General features: G+C 29.8%; 1 protein-coding gene across 3 annotated transcripts in view; it reads right to left on the reverse strand.

Moving 5' to 3' along the window:
- The window catches only part of LOC136982880 (piezo-type mechanosensitive ion channel component 2-like), a 186,569-nt gene that overhangs the window by 14,885 nt on the left and 145,530 nt on the right, over positions 1 to 26,154 (reverse strand). For all 3 annotated transcript variants that reach the window (XM_067279432.1, XM_067279431.1, XM_067279430.1), the window contains 13 exons: positions 21,742 to 21,899; positions 19,837 to 19,907; positions 12,170 to 12,238; positions 10,152 to 10,413; positions 9,893 to 10,066; positions 9,729 to 9,821; positions 7,646 to 7,769; positions 6,759 to 6,798; positions 6,530 to 6,677; positions 6,399 to 6,443; positions 6,145 to 6,311; positions 4,798 to 4,962; positions 3,916 to 4,724 (listed from right to left, as the gene is read on the reverse strand). In XM_067279432.1, coding sequence (XP_067135533.1) covers positions 3,916 to 4,724; positions 4,798 to 4,962; positions 6,145 to 6,311; positions 6,399 to 6,443; positions 6,530 to 6,677; positions 6,759 to 6,798; positions 7,646 to 7,769; positions 9,729 to 9,821; positions 9,893 to 10,066; positions 10,152 to 10,413; positions 12,170 to 12,238; positions 19,837 to 19,907; positions 21,742 to 21,899 — 2,325 coding nt within the window. The remainder of the gene's footprint in view (positions 1 to 3,915; positions 4,725 to 4,797; positions 4,963 to 6,144; positions 6,312 to 6,398; positions 6,444 to 6,529; positions 6,678 to 6,758; positions 6,799 to 7,645; positions 7,770 to 9,728; positions 9,822 to 9,892; positions 10,067 to 10,151; positions 10,414 to 12,169; positions 12,239 to 19,836; positions 19,908 to 21,741; positions 21,900 to 26,154) is intronic.

The raw sequence follows: 26,154 nt of genomic DNA on the forward strand, positions 1-26,154 counted from the left end.
CACAGAAATGTAAAGTTCATTTTTTGTGACAAAAATTTTGGCTTTTTTGAAATTCTTTTTTTGCAATTAAGTTGTGTAGTTTCATTTGTTGCTTTTTTCTTTTGTTAAGCAAATGTCGATAGAAAGGGATTGCATCCAAAATGCCTCGTTTTGCTTTTGCACTCCATTCAAAATCTGGATCATTTGCTACAATTTGATCAACAATTTTGATTATCATTACCAAACTTTTAATAAGGAAATCTGTAGCAAGTTCTTTGGGTACTTTGTTTTCAGAATCTCTATTTTCCAGTTCTATGTGAATTTCTTGTTCTGCCAGTTCTTGAAGGTCGTCATTGGTAAGACTCTCACCAGAAACCTGCAGTAACTCCTCAACATCCTGCTCGTCTACATCTCCTAGTCCAACGAGCAGAACCTATCGCTGTATCAATTAGGTTGACAATTTGGTCAACCTAATCGATACAGCGATAGGGTCTTCTTGTTGAGAATTCTTGGATACCTTCAGCCATAACTTCTTCCACACTTCGTTCATGCATTTATCAGTTAATTCTTGCCAAGCGAAGTCAATATTTCCTATGGCATCCATGATGTTATATTTTTTCCAAAATTGCACAAAACAAACATAGATTTAAGGAAAGTACAGTGCTATGACAAATTGCCACCTTTTGCTGATTGGCTTGTGTTTGGGAATAATTGTATTATATATGAATCAATGAAATGCCATATTAATTTGAATCAGTGTAAATTTTGAGCGTTTTTTAGGCTTTGAGCAGACTGTGTTATATTGAATCAGCGTTAAACAGGGTCTTACTGTACATCAAAGAATTTGTTTTTGTCAAGTCTGCAAAAAACTCTGGAAAATTTTATAAATGAAGGTATGTGTGTTTTAATAATAAACATTAATAGTACATGCACATCCCTGTGACTAAGTCACATACTCCTGAATTTTAAGTTTTGTATTTATTTATTTATCATTTAGTTTTTACTTATGTTATTAGTTAAATATTTAGTTTTTTCTATATTACTACATTCTTATATTCCTATTATATTTGTATTTGAATTATTTTTGTTCTAGAACCTGAAGATGATCATTGAAAATTGACAAAGAACATGCATTTTCAGGTGTCTTTGTAGGATCTCAAAGATTTTTATATTAAATTGTCCATTTTTCCAGTTACATATTGTTTCTTATTTTGATGATACAGGAAATTCTCATTAATTTGAACTTGGATAGATTGAAATCGCATTTTTTCGTAACTGTACTTTTGTCCCAGCTGAGGATATAGAGATTTACATGATAAGGAATTTGGTTAGTTCGAAATATGACTACTTCATAATTTGAAGTGAAAATTCTGTCTAAACTGTGATATGCATATGCTAACTCATTTGTTTATATCTAACTGCCTCCATGATATAAGATAACAATAGACAAACAACAACTCTAATCTGGTCAGTATGACTTTGCTTTACAGTAACACATTTTCAGGTGTCACCTTACCCATGGACTACTCTTTTTACCTCTTACCTCATAAAATATGGCTGGGTTTCAGGATTGCAAGATTGGGCTATGAGTAGCAGATTGAGATATTTATAGGCTACTACTTTTGGATGACTTGGAACAGTAAGTCCATTACTGACGCACCTTGTTGTTCAAAATACTGAAAAGCGGTTTCGACAGCCTTTAGTCCCTCACTGTGTGATATTTTAGGAGCTTGTACGGTGGAGTCCTCAACGTCAACATCTTCATCATTTTCTGGCATTTTTTCACTAGCTGTGACAGCAGCAATAATTTCTGCATTGGACAATGTCCTGCTCGGTATTGTTCTGGAACCACTGTTTGACGTCATTTTCATTGGCTTCTGCACATCCAGGAACTCTTTTCAGGAGGTCGAGTAAGTTTACATTTTCTGCATCATCATGTTCAATGAACTCATTTCCCTTGTAATCAAGGAGTTTTTGCCAGGAATGAATTAGTGTTAATGACTAACTCGTTTTAGGTGTCTGCCACCCAGCCAACAACATCCAATAGGTTAATTTTCTTTAAGTTCTGGATGAGACCTTGACCATCATCATTTGCAGAAAGAAGGGAGGATAACAGCTTGCGCCTATATCTTCTCTTGAGACTAACCAAAACTCCTTGGTCCATTGGCTGGAATAACACTGTCACATTGGATGGTAAAAACATTGCTTATATGTCCCCATTTTTTTAACTCTTCAATGTCTGGGTGTGAAGATGCCATTGTCCAAAGTCAGAATAGCCTTCCTTGGCAGGTTTTTAGATTTTAAAAACTGCTCAACTGATGGAACAAATACTTCATGGAACCATTCTTTGAAAGCTGCACAGCTCATCCAGGCATGTGACTGGTTTTGGTACCAAACTGAAAGTTTATCCATTTCAATGTGCTTAAACACATGTGGTTTCTTTGATTTTCCTATGAGACCAAGATTTAATTTGTGCTCACCTGTTGCATTACTGCATGCTAGGATTGTTATCCTCTTCTTGCTCCTTTTAAAACCTGGGGCTGACTGTTATTCCTTGAAAGCAAGACTTTTTGCTGGTAACAATTTATAATTTAACCCTGTTTCATCACAATTGTACAATTACTCTCCAGTCAAACCTTCAGCTTCGATAAATTTCTGAAAGTTTTCCTTAAACTGAGACATACCACCCTCCATGTCCCCAGATAGTTTTTCCCCACAAATAAGCTGCCGGACTCCATAGCGTTTCTTCCAGTGATCAAGCCAGCCAGTGCTTGCGACAAATTTAGGATCATTGTCTTTTTTAAATTCTTCATAAAATTTCAAGGCTTTCTCTTGCAAGATTGGACCACTAATTGGCGTGCCTTTCTCTCTTGTTTAATGAAACCAAATGTAAAGTCCTTCACTTACGTCATTAAAGTCACTTTCCTTCATACTTTTCCTTCCTTTCAATGTTTCTGTACACATTCTGTTAACACACCACGACTCAATTTCCACCTGCTTCTTCTTCCAGTCTCCAATCATACTTTTGCCTACTCCCAAATCCTTAAGCCACTGCACTGACACTTTCTCCTTTATCCAGTCTCTTTAATGCCCACAACTTTTTCTCCATAGACAAGTTCACTTGTTTTCTTTTAACGAAAGATGCCATCTCAGAGTACTGTCCAGAACCCACAAACTTTGAAACAGCTCTGAACAATACAGTACACACAGTCACTCACATCGAGTTACGCAATGGGGTTAAGAAATCGACTAATCCTGGCAAAGGCTGCAAATAGACTGAACGGCTGAGTGTGTGCCGGCACCAGACACATGGTAGAGGAGTGGGAGTGTGATGCGAGACAAAGGAATGCGGGACCTTGAACGAGTCTGCACGCGGGGTTTTTTTGCCCTGCTGGAGTATGGCTGAGTTATCCAGACTGCCGGGTTATCGGGACTCTACTATATTATTATTAATTATTAATTGGTAAAAATAGCAGTCTTTGTATGTATCAATATTCCATTTGCTTAATAAATTACATCAGTTATGTGGCATTTGTCATAGTGTACAGTTGTACATAAATCTTGGATAATCTGAAACTGAATAATTTGAAGTCGCAAATCATTTCGTCCCCTGAATTTTGAACTAACGAGGATTTCCTGTATAACTTTAAAATTTGAATTTGAATGTTTTGAACAAATTAAAGTTCTTTTATGATAGATTAAAAGAAATATATTAAAAGGTACTTTTAATATATTTCTTTTACTTTTGCAGAAGAATTTTTACAGATGAATAATATTTCAATTTTTAAAATGCCAAAGAGAAAATTCAAATAATTTTGTCTGATTTATCCAATAAATATGTTTTTCTTTACAAATCTTTATACAAGATTATAATTATCAATTTTATATTGGAAACATACATATTTATTTATAAAAATTATGAATAAAAGTACTTACCAGCATCAGCAAACTCTCTGATAGGAAGAACTTTTCCTTTTCCATAAACTCTCAAAAATTTTGGAAAAATTCTGTGTATTATAATTGGAGCACTCTGTTCTGTTCCATTCAACATTGAGGCTAATGCTGATCTTGTTTTTTTGTCTTGTAGAAGAATTTCATATTCATTTCCAACCGTTTTATCCATATCACTGGATACATTTAATGCACGTGAAAATGACCAAGATATCTTCATTTTTAGAATATCTGTTTCATTCTGTAACTCCTTTATCAATGCTGACTGACTAGGTGGACTGATTGCCCACAGCGATGTAGAATTACTGTTTAGCTCAACCATTATAACATCGTTCATATCATAATTTGCTAAAAACGACTGTATAGAAGGATTAGCTTGAAAATGATATACCATATTTTGCCATTGATCTGGTGTTAAAGTCTGTAATGCATTCTGTTGAGCACTGACTTTGAATATAGGTTCATAGCCACTAATAGCTAGTTCAATTGTGCAATCATAAGGTTTGAATGACTGACCTACAGAATTTCCTAATGCAAATAGAAGTAATGGAAACCAAATAATTAAAATGATTATCAATAAAATAGATCCACCAACACCATATTTGATCACAGGTGATCGTTTTGCTCCTCTTGGTGTTGGATATTCATCTTCAGCACGTCTTTGGCATTTTAAGACAAAAACATGAGCAAATATATCTTCCATTTTTAACCAATTTCCAACGTTCATGCTAGTATCTGTCCAGATCCAATCCATTAAAGAACGTAATTCATACAAAAATGGAATTGCCATATATCTAAACAAAAAACATGTAATATAGAAAATATATTTAGAAAAGATAATATATAAATGAAAATATGCAAATTTACCCTTTAAATAAAAACAAGTTAATATAGTTGTATTTTTTACAAAAGTAATTTCCTAAAATACGCGTTGGATATCCAGAACGTATTTGATAGGCAGACAGAAGCAAATAAACACATTTTACAAAATACCATAATTTTGGTGGCAAGTATTTCTTACTTGTAAATGGTCTGTAAATATTAAACAATAATTATTTCTAGAATAATTATTATTAAAATACAATAACAAAATTCAAATGTAAATCATTAGTAATTATAAATAATAAAAATCAAAGTTAATGAAAAAAACATATTTCTTAACACACTGCTAAATTCATATTTAGCAAGAATAATTTCTTGCTAAATATGAATTTAGAACCATAATTGTTATTACATAGAAAAAATTTTCTTTGAGTCCTTGTTGATCAACCACAAATTTTTATACTAACAATAAATGTTTGAATAATTTTTTCTCCTGACTAAAAAATAAATTTTTTAGGAATGCATTATTTTATTAATTATAAGTAATTAATAACAAAGATTTATTATATCACATTAAAACATTTCATAGACTATAAAAACTATAAAATATATTATCAGTTAATTAATATTATATATGAAAATTCATTGTGACAATTTTTTAATTAACATTTGTGTTATAAACTTGTAAAATTAATCACAATTACCTGATAACAGACAGATTAAAGATAAATAATAAATAATAGATTGGTACAGAGTAAGAGAGTTATTGCAATTTTTATTACTAGTAAATCTGTGATTAAAGTAAATAATTCAGTTTTTCAAAAAGTTAGTTGCTATATACGAGACTTGTTCTTATATTTCTTCATTTGTTGTTCTTGCAAAACAGACAATACGGATATGTAAAAGTTTCCAAAAATGTTTAATAAATTTGTTTTAATCTTGGATACCATTAATTGTGATTAATTAAGTAAATTAAATATATTTTTCACAAACTATTTTTTATGCTTAAACAATTCTTTTTATATTCAATAACAGTAAGTATTGTTTAAGCATAAAAAATTGTATATTTATTGTAGCTGGATTTTATCCATCCAGCTACAATAAATCTTTATCACAGATTCAAAGTTCTCTAATTAATTTAATGTTATAAAATTTATTACATAAATATTAGAAATAAAAGAAAAATTCAATAATAATATATCAATGAAACTATAATAAAACAATTCAGCTGATATTTGGCAGAATACTTATGGTACTAAATTTTGCCATTAAATTTAAGCTGTATGAAGTAAATTATATTATTAAAAGTGAAACAGAAGATATATAATTTAGTTTTATACCAAATGAAAATATGACTCATTAAATTGCAATGATTAAAAAGTTCCTACTTACTTATCTGTGACAGCAGGTAATATAAAGAACATCCAGAAATGAACAAGAAAAACTAGAAAAATTTGGAAGATCAATTTTCCTAAAATATGCTTCCTAAGATATAATGCCCTGTCTACGACAATTAAACCAAACTGTGCTAACAGCATTATAAGAAATGAAACTGGAACCTGTTAAAAAATAATTAGTTAAAAAATTAATATTTTTGAACTACACCAATTACAATACTCTTCAATTCATCATCATCATCATCTTACATTATTTTCTTCAAAATAAGAAGTTACTCCTTTATTAATTCCAGCCTGAAATAAAAATAATTGAAGTAAATAATACAATATAAAAATTAATATTTTAATTTTAATTTAATATTTAAGGTCAAACTACTTACTCCAAATGCCCAATATCCAAAAACAACGATAAAAAAATTTATGAAATCACAAAAAAACATATAAGCATACACATCAACTGTTACTCGATATGAAGGAAATAACAGATTATTAAAAAATTGTTTAAATGGATCAAAATAACGAAGCATCCTAAGGTAAAAAAAAGTAAGAAATGCAAATTTAAAGTTATCAGACAACATTCTTGATTAATGTTAAAATAAAATAACTTACCCATCAAAAAAGCCTGTTTTTTCGGTACTACCATCACATGCTATGTAAAAAAAAATTATATTTAATATTTATAATGAAGAATAAATAGTTTTATGTGAATAAAATTTTTATTAACTTAGTGGCATCCAAAGTGTGCTTATTTTCAGTGTTTTTAAATTCTATGACTGCAATATATTGTACATTCAAATATACAAAATATTACTACCATCTTCATATCTTCTAAAGTCCAAGGTATAGCAAATTATATATATTATATATAATTTCACATATCTTTTTTCCATTAAACAAGCAGTATGATATTTTAATTTTCATGTTGTGAAAATTAATTTAATATAAAAGTCAAAGTTTTAATTTTTTTCTTATGTTTCTGATAGCTGGTATCCCTATATTTCTTATTTCTAATACAGCAAAACAAGCATATCATATCCAGTATATAACTATATAATGTTATTTATTAAGCAACCAACTGGTCTTTGAATATATATTTTGAAGTACATGAATTATCCAAACAAAAGGCAGCCTGACACAACCTTATCTGCTTTCACTTTGGACAACCTGGTACAGGTGCATTTTGATAACCCATATTATACATCATATTAGAGAGAAAACATATCTCAAAACTTTACAAAAACTAGAAATCTATAAGGCCAATAGAAGAAACATCTCCATAAGTTTCAAGGACAAAGATACATTACTGTAAGTATGGAAATCAAACTTTGAAGTCTTGTAAATAATTTTTATGTCATGAAAACCACCAATGACGAAAAGACAACCAATCATATTAATCATTGTTGTATATATCATATTATTGTATCTACATCATCTTAATTAACAAAAAACATTAATACAACTATAATTTAAATTCATAAAATTAAAATATTTCTCACCTATATCCTTTCTTTCTTCTATGGAATCATTTTTCTTTAGTGAAACATCTATCTCTCTTTCATCAACTAAAGGTTTTATTTCAGAATCCTCCACTTTTCCTAATTTATCTTCTAAAGCTACCACCTATAAATTTGCATAATCAGGTTATTTATATGTATGAAAATAAAAAACAAACTTAACAACAAAAGTAACAAACTTATCAATAAGATAATTAGCACATTTTTATTAAAAATATTCAATTTTATATATAGTAGACTCCCTCTTATCTGGTCCCACTTTAACTACCCAAATTTTTGTTGAGATTTTTTCTTCAAATCAAATTTTCAGTGTCTATTCTGGGAATGAGTACAGTGCACTGTAATTCCTATAAATTTTCATTTCAGTTAGTCTTTGCTATCTGTGCCATTAGGATCACAGCAACTCTGTTTACTAAATGAGTTATTGATACTGGAATCAAAGTAACTATTATGATATACATACCTTCACAAAAAAGCCAAAAATGTTTGTAACTTGTACAATGGTCTGCTGGAAAGTGAGCAAGGTGTGTGTGTGGATATGTGTCGCAATGTCGCAATGTGTGTTTACATATTTTTGTTATTAATTTTTGTTTTTTAAATTACGTTAATTTGAGAAATGTTAGCCTTAAACAAGTGAAAATGGAACATAATTAATTATTGTTGAAACAAAACTAAAAACACTGGAATGTATTGATAATGGAAAACCTGTAAACTGATATGTAACAATCTTTATGTTGGAAAAAGTATGGTGAATGATTGGTGGAGAAAGCAAAAGTCTCTTCAAGACTTCAGTATACAAACAAAATCTGAAATAGTGCTCTCAGACTAGTACATTATGTAGAAGCCAAGAATAAAGTCACTGATGATGTGTTACAGATATAGTTCATGAAAAAAATACAGAGAGAAACACTTCTTAGTAGACCTATTTTGAAGGAAAAAAAAAGTGCACTTACATAACAGTCAACAGCAAAGACTTCTTAGTAAGGGATAGCTTTCATGATGGAAAAAGTGCTACAAAATTCATTATCTAGGGCTAAAAACACCTAGATAATGAATTTCGGTAATAAATTGTCAGCAGATCAAAATGCTTTAAGTGAATTTTTCTAAAAATATTTACATGTTATATGGAAGAAAAATCACTACTGAACAAGTCTACTGCTGCAGTGTTAATAAAAAAGGCTTAAAATTTAAGTGGCTTATGTCAAAAATACTAATAGAACAATAAGAAACATCTACAGTAGAGACTCGTTAATCGGAACCCCGGTAATTGGAATCGCCGGTAATCGGCACGATTTTCAGTCGAACTGTGTCATGCTGAATCAAACATTTTTGATACTAAATTTACTTCTAAAGTATAATTTTCATGTTTTTATATTCTTCAATATATTTATTTTGTTTGTACAAAATGCAGAAATAATTTTTAACGATACAATAGCCTCGATTATTATTATAAAAATTTTCGTTAGGCTTAAAATCGACGAAAATTCAACACGAAGCAACACGCAACCAAGAAAAATTCAACACGAAGCGGCACGCAACAGAGAAAAATTTGAACATCAGACAGGTTAATATATTTATTCGTACATAATCGGTAATCAGAACAAATCACTAATCTGAACAACCCCAGTCCCCAATTGATTCCGATTTTCGGTTCTCTACTGTATTATTGATTTCAAAATGAACAGAGAATCACTACGGCCCTTTGTACAGACATTGTTGGGAGTAACAAACTGCTCTTTTTTGTAACAGTAAAGTCAACCAAACCAAGAACTTTTACCAATTTAGTACAAAACCAGAAGGTCAGTTTAGACAGATTTTTTTCTAAGTGAAAAATGTTTTTCAACTAAATTAATACAAAAAAGTACTTTATTTGATTTATTTATTTTTGATTTACTTTATTTATTTTACTAAAAAATATGTGTGATAAAATAAAATCTGAATTTTCTGGCAAGAAAAATTTAATTATTGTATTATGAGAAAAGAAAGGATTTTGCTTTATCATATATTTTACTCAATGTTTTAACTTAAATCTTTAATACAAAATATTTTTAAAAAGTTTTTTTACCAATGTGTCTTCACTTTCTATTGTTTTTTCTGGGGTTTCATCATCATCTACATCTGTAGAGCTTCTATCACTATCTTTCCACAATCCTAAACTCTAAAAATTAATTGAATTTAATTATCGTAAGATATTTTAATTGATATAATAAAGATTTTTATCAGCCTTACTTTTAACATAAATCTGTGAAAAAATACTACTAGAAGTAGTAGTAAATCAAATACAGCATAAAATTCATTTTTTTCTATTCCAAGAATACGAGGTGCCCAGAAAGGACCAGGAGCAGATAGGAAATTCCATGGGAAGAAATTAAACTGAAACAAATATTTCACCACTACAAGGGCCTAAAAGAAATAAAAATAATTTAAAAAATATATATATAAATTAGCTTTTGATTCAAAGAATTTCTAACAGATATAATTTACACACCTCTGTATAAGTTATAATAGTAATCCAAAATGTTTTAGTAGGCCTTGGAACAGATAATGTTCCCCATAAAAATGCCATTAAAGGTAAAGGCAATGATAAGATACTTGCTGAAGACATTTGATTAATTACAATAATTACATAACACAGTATTTCTGAACGTGAAACAGCAGCATAATAACATGCCACAAAGAATCGCACATATGTAGAATGACTTTTCTCAAACTCTTTGTCCAAAGCATCACAGGCATCTAATAGCTCCACACTAGAAAATTTAAAATAAGTTTTTTATAATAATAATAATAATAATAATAATTAAAAATAAAATTTTTTGTAAAATATTATTATTATTATTAATAGAAGGTTATTCGTAGGGTAATATAAGACTAAGTCCATGAAAAATTTTGAAAATTTACCATTCAAACTATCTAACAGATAATGGTAATTCATATACTAAAAAAACAACCAAATCTAGGCAATAAAATTTTGGAACTGCTCTTATGGACAATTGATCTTGGAAACAGATTAAAGACTGCATTTGAAACATAACCCATCAAAAGTTTTTACAGAATTGGGGCTTTCCAAAATACCTTGGGTATGATCTCCAAAAATGCAAGATGGATATTAAGAACCCTTCAAGAAGTATGTTGGATTGGCAAACACTCCCTGAAAATACAAAACTTTACCATATTCCATAGTGAAACAGATAAGCATGAATCAAGCTCTGGCTTCATAATTAATAATAGGCTCCTAGATAACATCTTAAAAGTAGACTTCATCTCTTCTAGAATATCATATATTAAACTAAAATTAAAATGACTATATATCTACTTAATTAATCTACATATACAAACTAAAGATAAAGCTGAAAGTATTAAAGATAAAGTCTATTAAAACCTTAAAAGTCTTGAATATTATTACTAAGACAAAATATATAATCCTGAACAAAAATAAAATCATTACTACAACACACATGAAAATAAGTGACAACACTTTTGAAAGTGTCTAAAGCTTCAACTATCTGGATAGCATCTTAAGGTAAAATTTTATAAGAGAATAAATCCTACAATTATGTATGGGTGTCTCATCAAAAAGGGCTGAGAGCTGGGCCTTATCAAAACAATCAGAAAACACTACAATCTTTCAAAAGTAAAGTTCTAAGAAGAATATCTGGCTAAAAAAACATAGTGAAGATACAGAAGATTTAAGACTACTTCCCCTTAGGAAGAAGGCAACCTGGCATACCTCATCTTAGATGACAAGACTTAGTCAGGAGGGACTTCAGACAAATTCATGGAAAAGATGAGACCAGAGAGAACTACTACTAATAGAAAAGACCAGAGAATATTTGCAAAGATAAACATGGACTCATGTGGCCCCAAGTACCAATAAATATCAAAAACAGTAATTCTGGGTTTTCTAGATTTATTATTATTATTCTAATACATTTAATAATAATATTTACAACAAATGAAAACATTTCTCTGTAATAAATTATATTATTTATTTAATATCAAACAACAACAAAATAAATTTTGGTAAATAATTATCACTCAATTAATAATAGCTTATTTTACTTATTTTGAATAAATTATTAAAATTTACATATTTATTTAAACTGTAAGTGTGGACTATATCAAATTTATTTAATAACTCATATCACGTATGGCAAACCAAAGAATACCTTTGGTACCCACAGGATTACCATCTCTGATATAAATGACATGCCTGAAGAATTTATCTGACATAACATTAAAACTTTATTTTTTACTATACAAATTTTAATTTATCTCAATTTCATTTCTTTTAATTTTTATTTTATGTTCAATTCATCAACATCTTTTCCTCAATCAATTTTTTAAAAATTTGTTTTAATGTATATTCATTTCATTTCTTAGAAAAAATAGTTATTTGAACTTTAAATCTTCAGTGCATAAATCATTTTTAAAGTTAAATATGCTTATTTTGATTAACAACCTATGGTTTATATTCTACAGCATTACAATAATTTATATTCATACCTTTGAGCTAAATCTTGACTTCCCTTTTGAAGTTTGATTTTTATTTCCAATTTGTTATTCTCCTTTGGTCTGAAATAGCATTTATTTAAATAATACAATTATTTAATTATTATTTCATTAAATATATATATATATATATATATATATATATAAGTAAATATTTTAAAACAAAAAATAAAAAATCCAGAAACTAGTTGCTTAACTTTCCTGGCAACATTTAAAATTTTCAAGGTGCCATCTGTTATGATATTTTATTTAAAAAAACTTTTTATATTTTTAATTATTATAAAATGCTAAAAAGCTTAATTTTGAAGATAGAGAGGGGTTTTATAAAAAATTGTAAGTGCTAATAACAAGTAAAATTGTCATTAAGTATGACCTTACTTGAGATATGACACAGGATTCCCTTTATCTCCCTGCCTCTTTGACCTTTAACCACCAAAATTTAATAGCATCAATTCCCCTAATACACAAACCTCTCTGCAATGTTTCAGAAATTTTCAACAGAAAGCACAGGAGTTATTAAACTTCAAAGAGGGTGAACAAAATCATGCTCCCTCCATATATACACACACTAACATTCATACAACCAGGGAAAACACCTCAAATTTTTTTGCATTTCTCGACATTTCAAGGTTTTGAGTCTAAAAAATGTAAAAACCTTTGGGGGTCAGTTTTTGACTAATTGCCATACTTTCCCTCTGTTATACATAATAGAGCTGGGACAGTAAAAAATCTTACTTAAGAGATTTAAAAAAACATATTGCCATTAAGAAAAATTTAACCTATTTGACTGTCTAAAAAATGATACAGAGAATGAAAAACAAGAAGAAAAAGCCAAAGCAGTGGCATATCCAGGATTTTGAGAATATGAATGCTGCTCAAGGCAGATTCAAGGAAAATCAAAATACATCCCTTGTTTTTCAGGGAATGTTACTCAATTACCTTAGAATTACTTTAGTTACCTAATCTTACCTAATTGAAGTCATGTTATATTTATTTTAAAGTAACAAAGCTAATTATTTTAGTATAAAGGGGTTACTTCAGCAACCATAAGCTCCTCTCTGAATATGCCTGAGCCAGTGTATGAAATCCCTATTAAAGGATAAAGATAAAAACAAAACCTTACTTAGGTGCAACTTGAAATCACTGGGCATTAGACTTAAAGAACACAAATAGGATGTGAAAAAAATGGAGTAAAATTACATTAACAGAAGGAAGACTAAAGGGAGAACTATGATAGAGTGGAAAGGAACCTGCATACTGTAAGAAACTATATAAAAAGAAAACATAGCTAATGTAGAGAGGCTTTGGATTTTTAAAAGTTAACACAAACACATATTAATATCAAGGTAACAAACTTTTCCCTAATGCATGAAAATGGCATATTAAGCATAGAAATATTTATACATAATGACTACAAGGTGCAAAGAGGAAGCTATATAGCATTGACGAGCAAACTTTTCTGAATGTAGTTCACAGGTGAATTCATAGGCTTTTGATGAGCTGTTATGTATACATAACAAGGAAAAGTATTGGAATTGTGTCAAATTTGATTGTCTGAGTTTATTGCAATTCACAATGTTTTGAGATTCCCTGAACCCAAAAGTCAAAAATATTTCATAGAGATGTGCACGTGCATGTGTGTTGTATTTCATTTAATATTTCGGAATGGGGTAATGATGACGATATGAAATTTGATATGGTAACTTGTGTATAAGGGCATTGATGGGATTAAATTTTGGTGGCTAAAGGTTGAAGAAGTGGGGAGAAATAAAATAAGAATGACCAGAGGGTTGGCACCTCTTTGATGCCTTGTCAGGACTGACACCACCGTGTCTCTTGTGATACGGAAGCCATGATGGCGAGTTTAGTTTTGGTTAATGGATGGTCACGCAAGCGGCCGAGTGCGTAAGCAATTGGATTCCGGATGGAGACTGAGAGACAGCCTGACGGAAGTAAAGTACTCAGACACTAAAGTTAACAACTAAATAACCGTTTAATTTCAACAAAAAGGAGTACATGATACAATATACATCATGTTATATCGGCTTAGTCTATCTAGCTAGCAGTCATGAGAGAGAGAGAGAGTTTACAATTGTTTGTGAGTCGGGAAATACCTGTATTGATGGTGAACGATCCAAATCTGGACAGGTCTGGATCAAGAAAGTTCTAGATCAATCTGGCAAAGTTCTTCTAGGCACAGTTGAGGATAATGTGAAAATCTGATAGAGTACAACTGGCCATGGACACAGGAAAATTTTGATGACTTTAATCCTAGAGGGACTGGTGATGACTGCACCTATCGAGGGTCTGGCGACGACTGCCTGACTGCCCATTTGGTATTATATTAAAATGATGGAATCGGGACAGCAGGTCAGAAGGTCGCATGAAAGCATCTTTATCGATGCTGAGAACTTAAAACGAGATATACTCCCAGATGTGAAAATTGATAGATAGTTGACAAAGTTGATATTACAACATTAAATTGTTTATATTATTATGTTGAAGTCTGAATTCTCACATAAGAGTGTCATATGTAATATCTTGAGAGGGGTGGACTTAAGATTTTACTCATAATTAGCATTTACAATTTTTTATAAAACTTGACTCTATTCTCAAAATTAAGCTTTTCGAGATTTTATAATAATTTATAATATATACAATTTTTGTAATAAAATCTCCTAACACAGGCTTCCAACTTATTTTATCATGGAGCCCATTTCACCTTAATAGAAAATGTTGGAACCCTGCAGATATCAATAAATTAAAGCATACTAGATAGCAACTTTATACCAAAACTGAAACTGAAAGTAAAACTACATTAAATATAATCAAAATTAATTAATTAAAATAGAAATCAAATCAATTAAAAATTAAAACAATGTTCTTAAAAACATTTAAAAGTTGTAAAATTTTCAAAATTGTGAATGAATCAAATTTATTTTTAAATTTATGTTATTTGTGTGCATGTGTGCAGTAGTGACAGAACATTTTGCTTTTAATATTATATAAGTTATATATATATGTATGTGTGTGTGTGTGTGTTATGAATGAAGTGATTAATATGGGCATTATGAATAATGACAAACAAAATCGAGCATTGCAATAAATTTCAGGTGTTTTAACATAATTATCAAATTGACCGGTCATTATGAATACTGCTATCACTTATTTGGGCAAAGTGATAACAGTATGTTGAGGAGTGATTATCCAACATATGGTAAGCAATCAGCACTTGCATCTGAGTTACACATGGGTATTGCATTTAGTACCAAATTTTAAATTTATGCAACCAGTAGTTAATCTTGTGTGACATTTTAATTTTACTGAAGGCCAAAGCTATAATCGATACAGTTCTTAAATTTGTATATTATATATATATATATACACACACAATATATATATATATACACAAATTTAAGAACTGTATTTTTATTTATATGTTAGATCCATTATAAACTACAAGTCAACCAAGCCAAGAGGAGATTGGACCAGAGGTCCAGGTAGTGTAATTGGCAACATATCTGCACGGTAAGCAGGAGTTGTGTGTTCAAGTTCCACTCCAGGCCGATTCTTTTCTTCCAGTAGTGTAAATTATTTAAATTATTTAATTAAAAATTATAATTATTAAATTTATTGAGAGATGGTGTCTAATGTCTCCCTCTAGTACCAAATTGTTTCATAATTTATTAGTATTATAGCCAATATTTAGCCTGATGACATAAGGCATTGGTCAACTTGTAGTTGGTTCCTTTAAAAGGTTGAGTTTTTAAATAATTCTCTAGCTTTCCATTACCTTGTCAAACATTATATCATGATTTTGGTTTGTTCTGTTACTGATAAATTGGTCCATACTGTTTATAAAACTATAAATAACTTTAGCACAAGTATAGTCTTGGATTGAGTCCTCATATCATCAAACAAGGACTAGATCTGAGGATGGAACAATTACACCTTACATCTCAAATTTGATTAGCACATTCATACATCACTAGGCTCAATGGAACCCCAAGTTTTGATTGGCAGAACTCTATGGTTCTGCAGAACACAATTTGGAAACCACTGTCCAAACAGATGGTGCCATATGCAATTTATTCATTATAATTAATAATATAAAGGTTATTTTCTAAATAAAATCTCATAACAGCCAGGAAAGCTATGCAACTTGTTTCTAGATTCTTTTTCTTATGGAATTGTAGGCTTTAAATCTTCTGAGTAACAACATATTCCAAAACTTCCAGTATTGGAATAGTTAGTACTGATACTATATGCTAATAATATGCAAAATAGTAATATATACTTCATTCTCATCTTTTCACTTGTGAAGATTAGTTTGAATATTCTCTGTCACAAACATCAATGTAATTAGAATTGTATAATGGCATGAAGCAGAAAGCAGGAAAATAAAATTATATTACCAAAGTCCTGAGAGTTACAAATTAAAACCTTGCATGCTGCTCATGACAATTGTACAGGGACCTATTCTTAATGTTATTATGAGGTTTATCTGTTTGGTTGCTTTGTTCTTTAATATGTTTTAATCTTTTGCATATTTGTAAATGAGTTTTGAGTTTTATCATAGAATGTAGATCTGCACCTTAATGTTTAATTTTTCAAGTATTGCAAGTTCTTGAAAGTTTACAATTTTTGAACTATCAGAATTTTACATAAATGTTCAAATTTTTAAACTTTGCTGCCTCTGACTAATTTAAGCTAACTAACTTGAATATACTAAGGCAATTTTAGCAATATTTAAACTTTTGTCTCTGCTAAAAAAACAGTGTGGAATTATTTATTTGACAAATCTACAGGAGGTGAATGCACATAAATATACTAGAAATATCCAGCACAAATTATTCTTACTAAAAAGCGTTGAAAACGTGCTTTTCTTTATTTTTAGTAAGTATAATTTGTGCTGGATATTTCTAGTATATTTATGTGCATTGGACTTAATTAATCCAGTTTTAATTAGTATGTATTTTAATGTATAAGAGTTTTAGAAAGTTAAAAAAATCTTTGAACAAACTGAATACAGGTAGGCCTCCTACATCGCGGTACCTTTACAATGCGTTTTTGCTCCAACGTGGTTGGAAAAATGCGAAAATTTTCTTGCAACGCAGTACTTTCACAATGCGGTTTAGGGTATTTAGAAACAAATTATCTTTCACATAACAGAAAAATCGTAACGGATCACATAAGTGCAGTGGAACTTGATGAAACAAGCTCAGATCTTGAAATAAGGCCAGTCAAACATTCTCGAACAACTATAATAAGTGACAGTGAGGGCTGAATTTGTGAGCATAACATTATGTTTCTTTCTGATTTTCACTTGAAATCATAATCTTTTTAGTTTTTATATGATGTTGAATTTTATTTAAGCTTTTTATGTACATAAATTTAAAAAATGATGAAATCGTTACACCATAAAAGACAGTTTTTCTCTTTTCAGAACTGAATCCCAGTTTTTGTATTAAGTTGATGTCTCCTATAATGCGATTTCCCACAACGCGGTATTTTCAAGGAACGTATCTACCGCGTTGTAGGAGACCTACCTGTATATTGAAATCGCTTAAATTTTTAAAAACAAAATTGGCCAAAATTATCTTAATTCATTTGAGAAAAATTGATAAAAAAAAAAGTTGTTTGACTGGTTTTGCTATACAAATTCCCCTTGTAGCTTGAGAGGTAAAAACAATTTTTTCCCCAGGCACATAAAAGAAGAAACTTTCAGAGCTTAGTGTTAAATGGAGTAAAATATATATGAACAAAGAAAAGTACAAAATTGGTAAGCACTTTTAAGCTTAACACTCATCTCTAGATTAAACAATATACAGTAGAGAGTCATTAATCTGAATCAACTGGGGACTGGGGTTGTTCGGATTAGTGATTTGTTCACATAACCAATTATGTACAAAAAAATATATCAACCTGTCTGATGTTCAAATTTTTCTCCGTTGCTTCGTGTTGAATTTTCGTCGATTTTAAGCCTAACAAAAATTTTTATAATAATAATCGAGGCTATTGTATCGTTAAAAATTATTTCTTTATTTTGTACAAACAAAATAAATATATTGAAGAATATAAAAACATGAAAATTATACTTATGCTGTTTAGTTTAAAGATGTTAAGCTCAAAAAAGTTTACTGGTTTTGTAATTTGTTTCCATACATATTATTTCCATTTAAGCAATTTTGATAAGGTTAGTGTAAAATAATATTTAACATAAACTAATGATTGAAATATAGCTAAATTCCAAAAATTTTATTAAAAAATTTATTTAAATATTTTAAAAGTTCAATCATAAAAAATTATGAAATTTAGCATTTTAATATGTTAGAAGTAAACAAATTAAGAATTCAAAAATGTAATTTAAATTCGGATACTTAGATATTATGAAATTTTTACTACGTTTGAGTAGTCTTAAATTTGTTTATTGAAGAATAGGAATGCAACTGAATTTTACAATAATACAAATATACTTTATAGAGTATATTTCTATTTATAATTTAAATACAAATTTTAGATAATAAACAGTATATATTGTAATGCTACACAACTATGTATTGTAACTTTTCTTTTGTATATATATATATATATAGATAGATATATTGTTCCATTATTCTGTATCGCATTTCCATATATTGTTGTACGATGTGTCAGGAAAACCTTCATCCTTTGCCCAGGTGTCACATTTTCCTGGTTTCCATGTTTAGAGCCTTATAATTGGTCCGGGGTATTGTCATGTGTTAGTAATTACTTCCAGGAGTAGGAATTATAAAAAGGACAGACATTCATGTCAAGATACTTTTTTTCTCTATAGACTCTTCAGAAAGATAGAAAATGAGAGCTCAGCAGCCAAGTCTGAAGGACTTTGATTCAGACGGATAAGCTACATAAAAATATAAAAAGAGAAACAAGAAAAAGGAGAGTTTTAGAACCAGGAGATAGTCGCCATCTACGAAGGGATGTCTTGATCTGAAATTGAATGATCTGTTTCCATCATGCTGGGACAGTGGACCATCAGCAAGGGATACATATGTTTGTGAATTAGGCCATCTGAGGATCCAATTAGGATGTTTAGTTATGAGAATATAAGTCTTGTATGTATATGTTACTGTCATCTTTGTGGGAACCAATATGTCATTGCGGGATTGTGCAGGATTACCAGTGTACGCGGGATTGTACAGTGTATAATCATTGTATTGAGAAAAAGGAGATGTTCATCAGTGGAGATCCATTAGTTCATAAGACTAAAATCATTCTTATTTGGATGATCAGATTGGTATGACTCATATAGTTTCATGACTGTGCATTGTGTACTGTGTGCTGTTGGACCTTGTGTCATGTAATAAACAATTTGTGCTCTCTTGGTTAAGTGTACACATTATTGGTCAATGCTTAGGTCCTTTCACGTTAATTTCTTCATATGCCTGTGGATCTTGCTCTATGGGAGTCACTACAATATTCACACATTTGTGTAATAGTATTGTCAACAAATCTGAGTGTTGACAAATTCATGAACTTTTCGATAAGGAAAAATATTTATACATTCAGATGGTTCATTATATTTTAAATTATTAACATTTTTCTACAATTTCATTAAATGTTGAGATAATATTTTTTAAGGTTTTAAAGTGAATTTATTAAAATTATATTAAACTTACATTGGTTCTATAGTAAGTGCTGCATCTTTATTTGAAAGATTTTCAGCATCCAATTGAAAATCTTGCTGAAACTGTAAAAATTTCAAATTATAAGAGTATCAAAATTTTATCAAATTAGTGTAATATAAAAATTTATAACAAAATTGAATCCATGTAATACTAATTAATTGGAAAACTCAGTTAAAACACTAAAAACTAACAAGTATTGTAATTTTGTGTAGATAACTTGTGGATTATCTGTGTTTAAAAGGCAATTTGAAAGCAAGTGGGTTATGTAATGGAATGGTTATAGATCAAATTTAAATTGCAATTATGAATTCATCAAACAGCTTTCCTTTGTATGCAGTAAGAACATCTTTATAAAATGTGAAAAATCTTTTGTGCATAGCAATAAATCTAAAATAACACTTTCTTTCATCATTATCAGCATTTTAAAACTAATATTTTCAATATATAAAAGATATATACTTATTGACAACATGGAAATGATGTTTTTTAACACAATTTAATATTTTTTTATTATTATTACAATACTTTTTTAGTATTGTAATATTGATTGACATTATGGAAATATTCAATTTTTGATATTAATGTTGATTACTGAAAAAATTGTTTAATGTCATTAAGATCACAAAATACACAACAAAAACCTTAAGTCCTTCCAGTAACAATGTTTTCAACTGCCTCCTAAAATCTGCATCAGGTTTAAAGAAACAAGTAAACAAGTTCTAAAATTGAACATATTAAAAAGAACGTCTGCAGAATTTGGATTTATATTGTTAAAATTCAAATAGGTTACAAAAATTCTGTAAAATTTAAATTTGAATTTTGATAAATTTCAAAAGTTAATAAATGCAACTAAACCAGTCAGGTGTGTGAAGGTGTGAATGAGTGGGTGTAGGTGTTAAGATCAGATCGAAGTGTGTCTGCCATGCACACAAGATTTGTTTTTCATCTTTATGGTTAATACAGTTGCCTAACTGGCATACTTTAAAGATCTTCAAGACAACTAAATCTCTAATACGGTTATTATGTCAGATATAACATATTAACCTCTCCTAAGTAATAAATGTACTAAATACTTGAATAATATTCCAAACACTTACACAACCAAAAATCCAGCTCATGAAACACAACAGTGGAGAAAACAGATGCTTTTAGCAATCATTCTCAAGTTAAAGAACTTATTCAGAAACATATAACAGAATAGAACATATGATGAAATGTAGTAATTTTAAATATAAAACAAATGGCTAATTGGCTGTCAGATGTCACATGTTTGTATTGGAATGTATATTCGTTTTCTCCACCATTGTGTTTCACAAATTGGATTTTTGGTTATGTAAGTGTTTTTTAACCTCTCTTGGTCAAGTTAACCTCAACACTGTTATCAGAGGTGTATATGGACAGAGTAGGGGATGGTTTCATGTTTTCATAAATAACAAAATCTGTTATAGAAACACACAAAAAAATATATATTTTCATTTTCTATATACTTTAAAATAAGACAAGATTGAATGAAACATCTGAATACTAAATCAATAAAATATTTATATATAGATAAACATTTTTTAAATGTTCATTTTTTGACTGGATGACCAAGATGGTAAAGGCATCAGCTTGACACTGGAGAACCAGGAATCAAATCTAGAATAATCCTAGAAATTTTTCATCAATAAATGTCCTGAATATGTTGGACTTCCATCCTTCACCACTTGGCCAACCCCACTGTGGGCCTGGCTAAACCTACAATGGATCTGGGAAAAAAGACATACTTAGTGATCACAAGGAAGAATAATAATAATGAAAACCATTCATTTTTATGATTTTTCAATTTTTTAAATTATATTCAACCGAGGATGTTTAGTTACATGTTTACATACAAAATTAATAAACACTTATTACCTTTTCTTTTAATTTTTTCTTTTCAAATGATAGCTGTCTGGCCACAAAACGATAATCTTTGGAAATGGAATTTAATTTTGCTGTTGCACTTATAAAAACACTTTCTATAAATGCTCCTAAAAATTCCAACCATCGTTTCAGCTTTGATTCAAAATCTTCTGCAATTTCATGTAAATAAGCATAAAATATTTAAATTTATTAGAGTGATCAAATAAATGTTAAAGTAATTTAGAGATATCAATAACTTCACAAACAATATAATTATTTTCAATTACTAATTATATAATTAGTTTAATCAAATATGAATTCTTTTAAATATTATCAACATCACCAATTCTTGCTTAAAAACATTTTGATATCAAAAATGAAATTAAAATTAATGATAACTGCACTCATTCCTTAATGTTTAAATAATAAATTTTTCACTTTTTTGAACCCACTAAATTCATATTTTTAAATCTTTAAATTACATAAATGTTCAGATTTAAGTTTAGATAAAAAATAAATTTTAATGAACATTGATTGGATCGTTGTTGCATTTTGAATTGGTTTCTGGTAATCAAATTTTTAATCTATCTAGTGCTGAGAAAAAAATTTAAATTAACAGAGCATCATGTTGCCTTGTTGACAAGGCAGCATGATGCTCTGTTAATTTAAATTTTTAAGAGAAGGCATAAGAATTAATATTCTCATTACCAATAAGCACCTTAAAACATGAGTGTTTGTGTTATGTAATATTAAATAATTGTAATGCACAAGAAAGTAACTTGAACGTTTGTATTGAAAATGGCTCAATGAAGTCTGATGAAAAAAGATTGAAAATGTTTTAGCAATATTTTCCTTTTACACATGAGTTTTTCTTTTCTCTTTTCCAAAACTCACCAATTTAACTTGTCCAGTCTAGAGCATTCATTTTCTTACCTCAGTTTTCTTTAGCAAGCTGATTAGTTAACATGATTGTTTATTATATTTATTTGTGTTTTATTATAAAACTATCCTAATCTTTTATATTTCTTAATTGTATATGAATGTTGAGTAATTTTCTGGTATGTTTGAATCCAGTTCACAATAACTTATAATTTTTGCAAAAGAAAAAATGATATTTAACATTTTGACTTTTTGTCTAATAAATGAATTAAGAAGGATTAACAATTAAAATAATATTAATTTTAAATACATTTCAGTTAAAATATACAGATATGTTTGTTCATTCTTGGCTAATAGAAAAACTATAAAAAAAAACTAATATTTTCCTGATACTCATGACAGATATTATAAAAATATTTTATCTATCTGCTATAAATATAAAAATTCTTATAATAAGAACATATCAGAAAATAAATAAATCCCATTTCCTTATGTTATTACTAAAAATACTTTACTATTAGAAAATAATGTATGATACATCAAATTATTTTTTATATGTATTTTAAAAAAACTGTTTTTCAAAAGACAGTTTTTTGAAACACATCTGACAAACTGTTTTATCAAATTTGTAAGACACTGTGGTGAATTTATAGACACTTGGCAAATTCATCTATTTAATCCATAATCTTTACGGAGAAGAGTTTTGGGCTTTTGCCCGTCTTCGGTCTGTTACGTAATATACATATGTTGTATCTGGTGGGCATCTGTCCAGCACCTTCCACACTACGTCTTCCCATTTACTTTCTCCTCCCCACTAACTTGACTGCTTCCCCTGCATGTCTCACAGCATGTAACTTCTCCCTCCCAGAATGCTACACACAGCCACACCTACAACTGTATAAATATACTTTCTAAAATATTCTATTTAATAGTTGTAACCAGTTTTTATGAATTTCTATGCTTAGGTTCTTATTAATATCATTTTTGTCTGTAATTTCATAGCTTTCTGTAAATTTTCTTTTGTACCAATTTTTTTCTTTGTGCACTATTTTAACATCAATTTTATCTATGCTGCAGTTATGAGTTGTGCGATGTTTGTAAAAAACAGAGTTTATTCTATTATATTTTACATCTGCAATGTGTTCTTTTAATCTTGTTTCCAATCTTCTTGTTGTTTCTCCATGTTAAGCATTTTATTCAAGGCCGTTGTTTTGTGTCTTTATGCCATCTGAATGGGATGTTTGAATTGTAGCTTATCACCTTCCTGATCTGGCATGGTTTAGTATATGGCTCGAATTCAATTCTCTTTGCTTTTCTGGTTAATTTAATGTCTAGGTAATTTATTTCTGTGTTTGTCTCCTTCTCAACTTTAAATTTAACATTATCATTTAATTTGTTTATTTCTTTGTCATATAGTATAATTATGTCATCCACATATTGTTTATAAAACTTTATGCCTGTAATTTCATTGATTGTTTGATCTATAGATCAAACAATCAATATAATGAGTGTTCAGAAATGAAAGAGTTACTTAAGAAAGCAAATATATTAACATAATTATTTGATGTTAACTATGATAAAACTTGCAAGCCTGCTTGTCAGGACATACAAAAACTGTCAACATGCAGAATAAAAGAAATGAAGCTCTTGTTCTGTATTTGCCATTACTATGAAAGCATTTCAGGAAGATATCAAAAGAAGGATAGGTAACATTTTATGCCCAAAAATATCCAATGAACAACTATCAGTTGGATATTGGACAGGTTCAAGGAATTTGTAATTGCAGAAATGTGTATCAAAAGTCTACTGGTCAGCCTGCAAGCATTGGAACTGTTAAAGTTACATAGGTGTGAGGACCAAACGATACTCAAGCTCACATGTTAAAAATATCATAAAAGTGTCAAATCAAGGGATCAGACTTTGATTCTAACGCGCGTAAAAATTGAAAGAAAAACCTAAATAAAATCGGAAAATAAAATTATTAATCGAGAGGAAAAAACAAATAAGTTTTTAAATAACCTTAAAAGGAGATGCAGCACTGAGATTATGTGTCAGACTTATAAGAAGTCAAAACAATTAAATATGAGCAAAGGTTTCAAGGTGTGATTAATTTCCCTTGATCAGATTAAAATACAGTGTTGAATTAAACCTTTGGTAGCCTGAAATGGTCTGTTATGAGCCAAGATACAGGAAACTGACTAATCAAAAGCTAGAGATCCAGGGAAGAGAATCTTTTAAAAACCTGGATCTCAAAGACAAAAGCAGCTTTCTCCCAGCCTCTGATAGTGACAACTACTATGCAGACCTTTCCCAGCTTCCAACTGTAGTCAACTGTCCAGACTTTTCCCTGCCTCCCCTGTGTGGACACCATCCTGTTTAAACTTTGGGCTATCACCCTTTGTCACTGGACCTCCCACACCATCGAAGCATTGACTGACCACCCCGGAGCCAGCGCCTCCAGAAGACAAGACATACTAAATTGTAACACAGTATAAATAAACAGGTTTATTTGTTACTGCAGCTATTTGCCTCACTTTCCTTCACTCCACATACAATAATCCTGACATTTGGTAATCCCCAATTTAGCAACTTCACACAGGCAACAGAATACATATTCTAACCTGACTCAGATCTCATTGAGAACAGCAGCTGCTAAACTTGGTCTTGCAGTAAATACTCTATAAGATATAAAAGTAAGAAATTAGGCATCACGCAGACAAAACAGAACCAACTCCAAAATATAATCAGCAACAGAAATGTAGAGCAAAAAGCAATCATTGAAAACATGCTGATGTTCAGCCGTGTGCCAAAGGAGAGTCAGTGTTGGTGCTAGATGGCATAAAGACACAAAACAAGTGCCTTGAATAAAATTCTACAACAACATTAATAAATCAGTTGTATCATATTAAGTCAGGTTTATGGGAAAAGCTAAATTTCTGAAAAATTACTTAATATGGTAGGCAATTTATAAATGCAGACAAATGTCTGAACCTTTTACTTCTTGAAGATTTATCAATGCTGCTATATACCTCAAAGAGTGTTAAGCAGCAGTTGATTCCCTTTTTCCAAAAACACCATAACCTAAAAGTTGTGGTATTTTGGCCAGATCTAGCAACAGCCCATTATGCCCACAAAGTTATTAGCTTCATTCAAAGTACTGGGCTTGAGTTTGTAGAAAATGAAAACAATTATCCCATTTACCCCATTGAAAGATTTTAGGCACTATGTAAACAGTAATATACTTCTCGTGCTTATGGTGCAAAGTACTTGAATGCATTAAAACAAATTTGGAGAAATATTGCTCAAAAAGTTGGGAATAAATCTGGCATGAGTTCATGGCAGGTGTTTGTGCAAAATTGAGATGTCTACAGACCATTACTTTGCAAAAAGTAAATCTGAACTGTCTGGTCTATCTCATAAACAAAACTGATATTTAAATAACTACACACCACACCGAACTAATGATAATGATGCACTCAGAACCAATTACGGTGTGATAACAAGACAATGCAAAAAACAAACGTTTTCAAACCCCTTCTGGGCTCT

Source organism: Centruroides vittatus, unplaced genomic scaffold (genome assembly GCF_030686945.1).
Source record: "Centruroides vittatus isolate TY-2023 unplaced genomic scaffold, ASM3068694v2 contig_874, whole genome shotgun sequence".
Lineage (NCBI taxonomy): Eukaryota > Metazoa > Arthropoda > Arachnida > Scorpiones > Buthidae > Centruroides > Centruroides vittatus.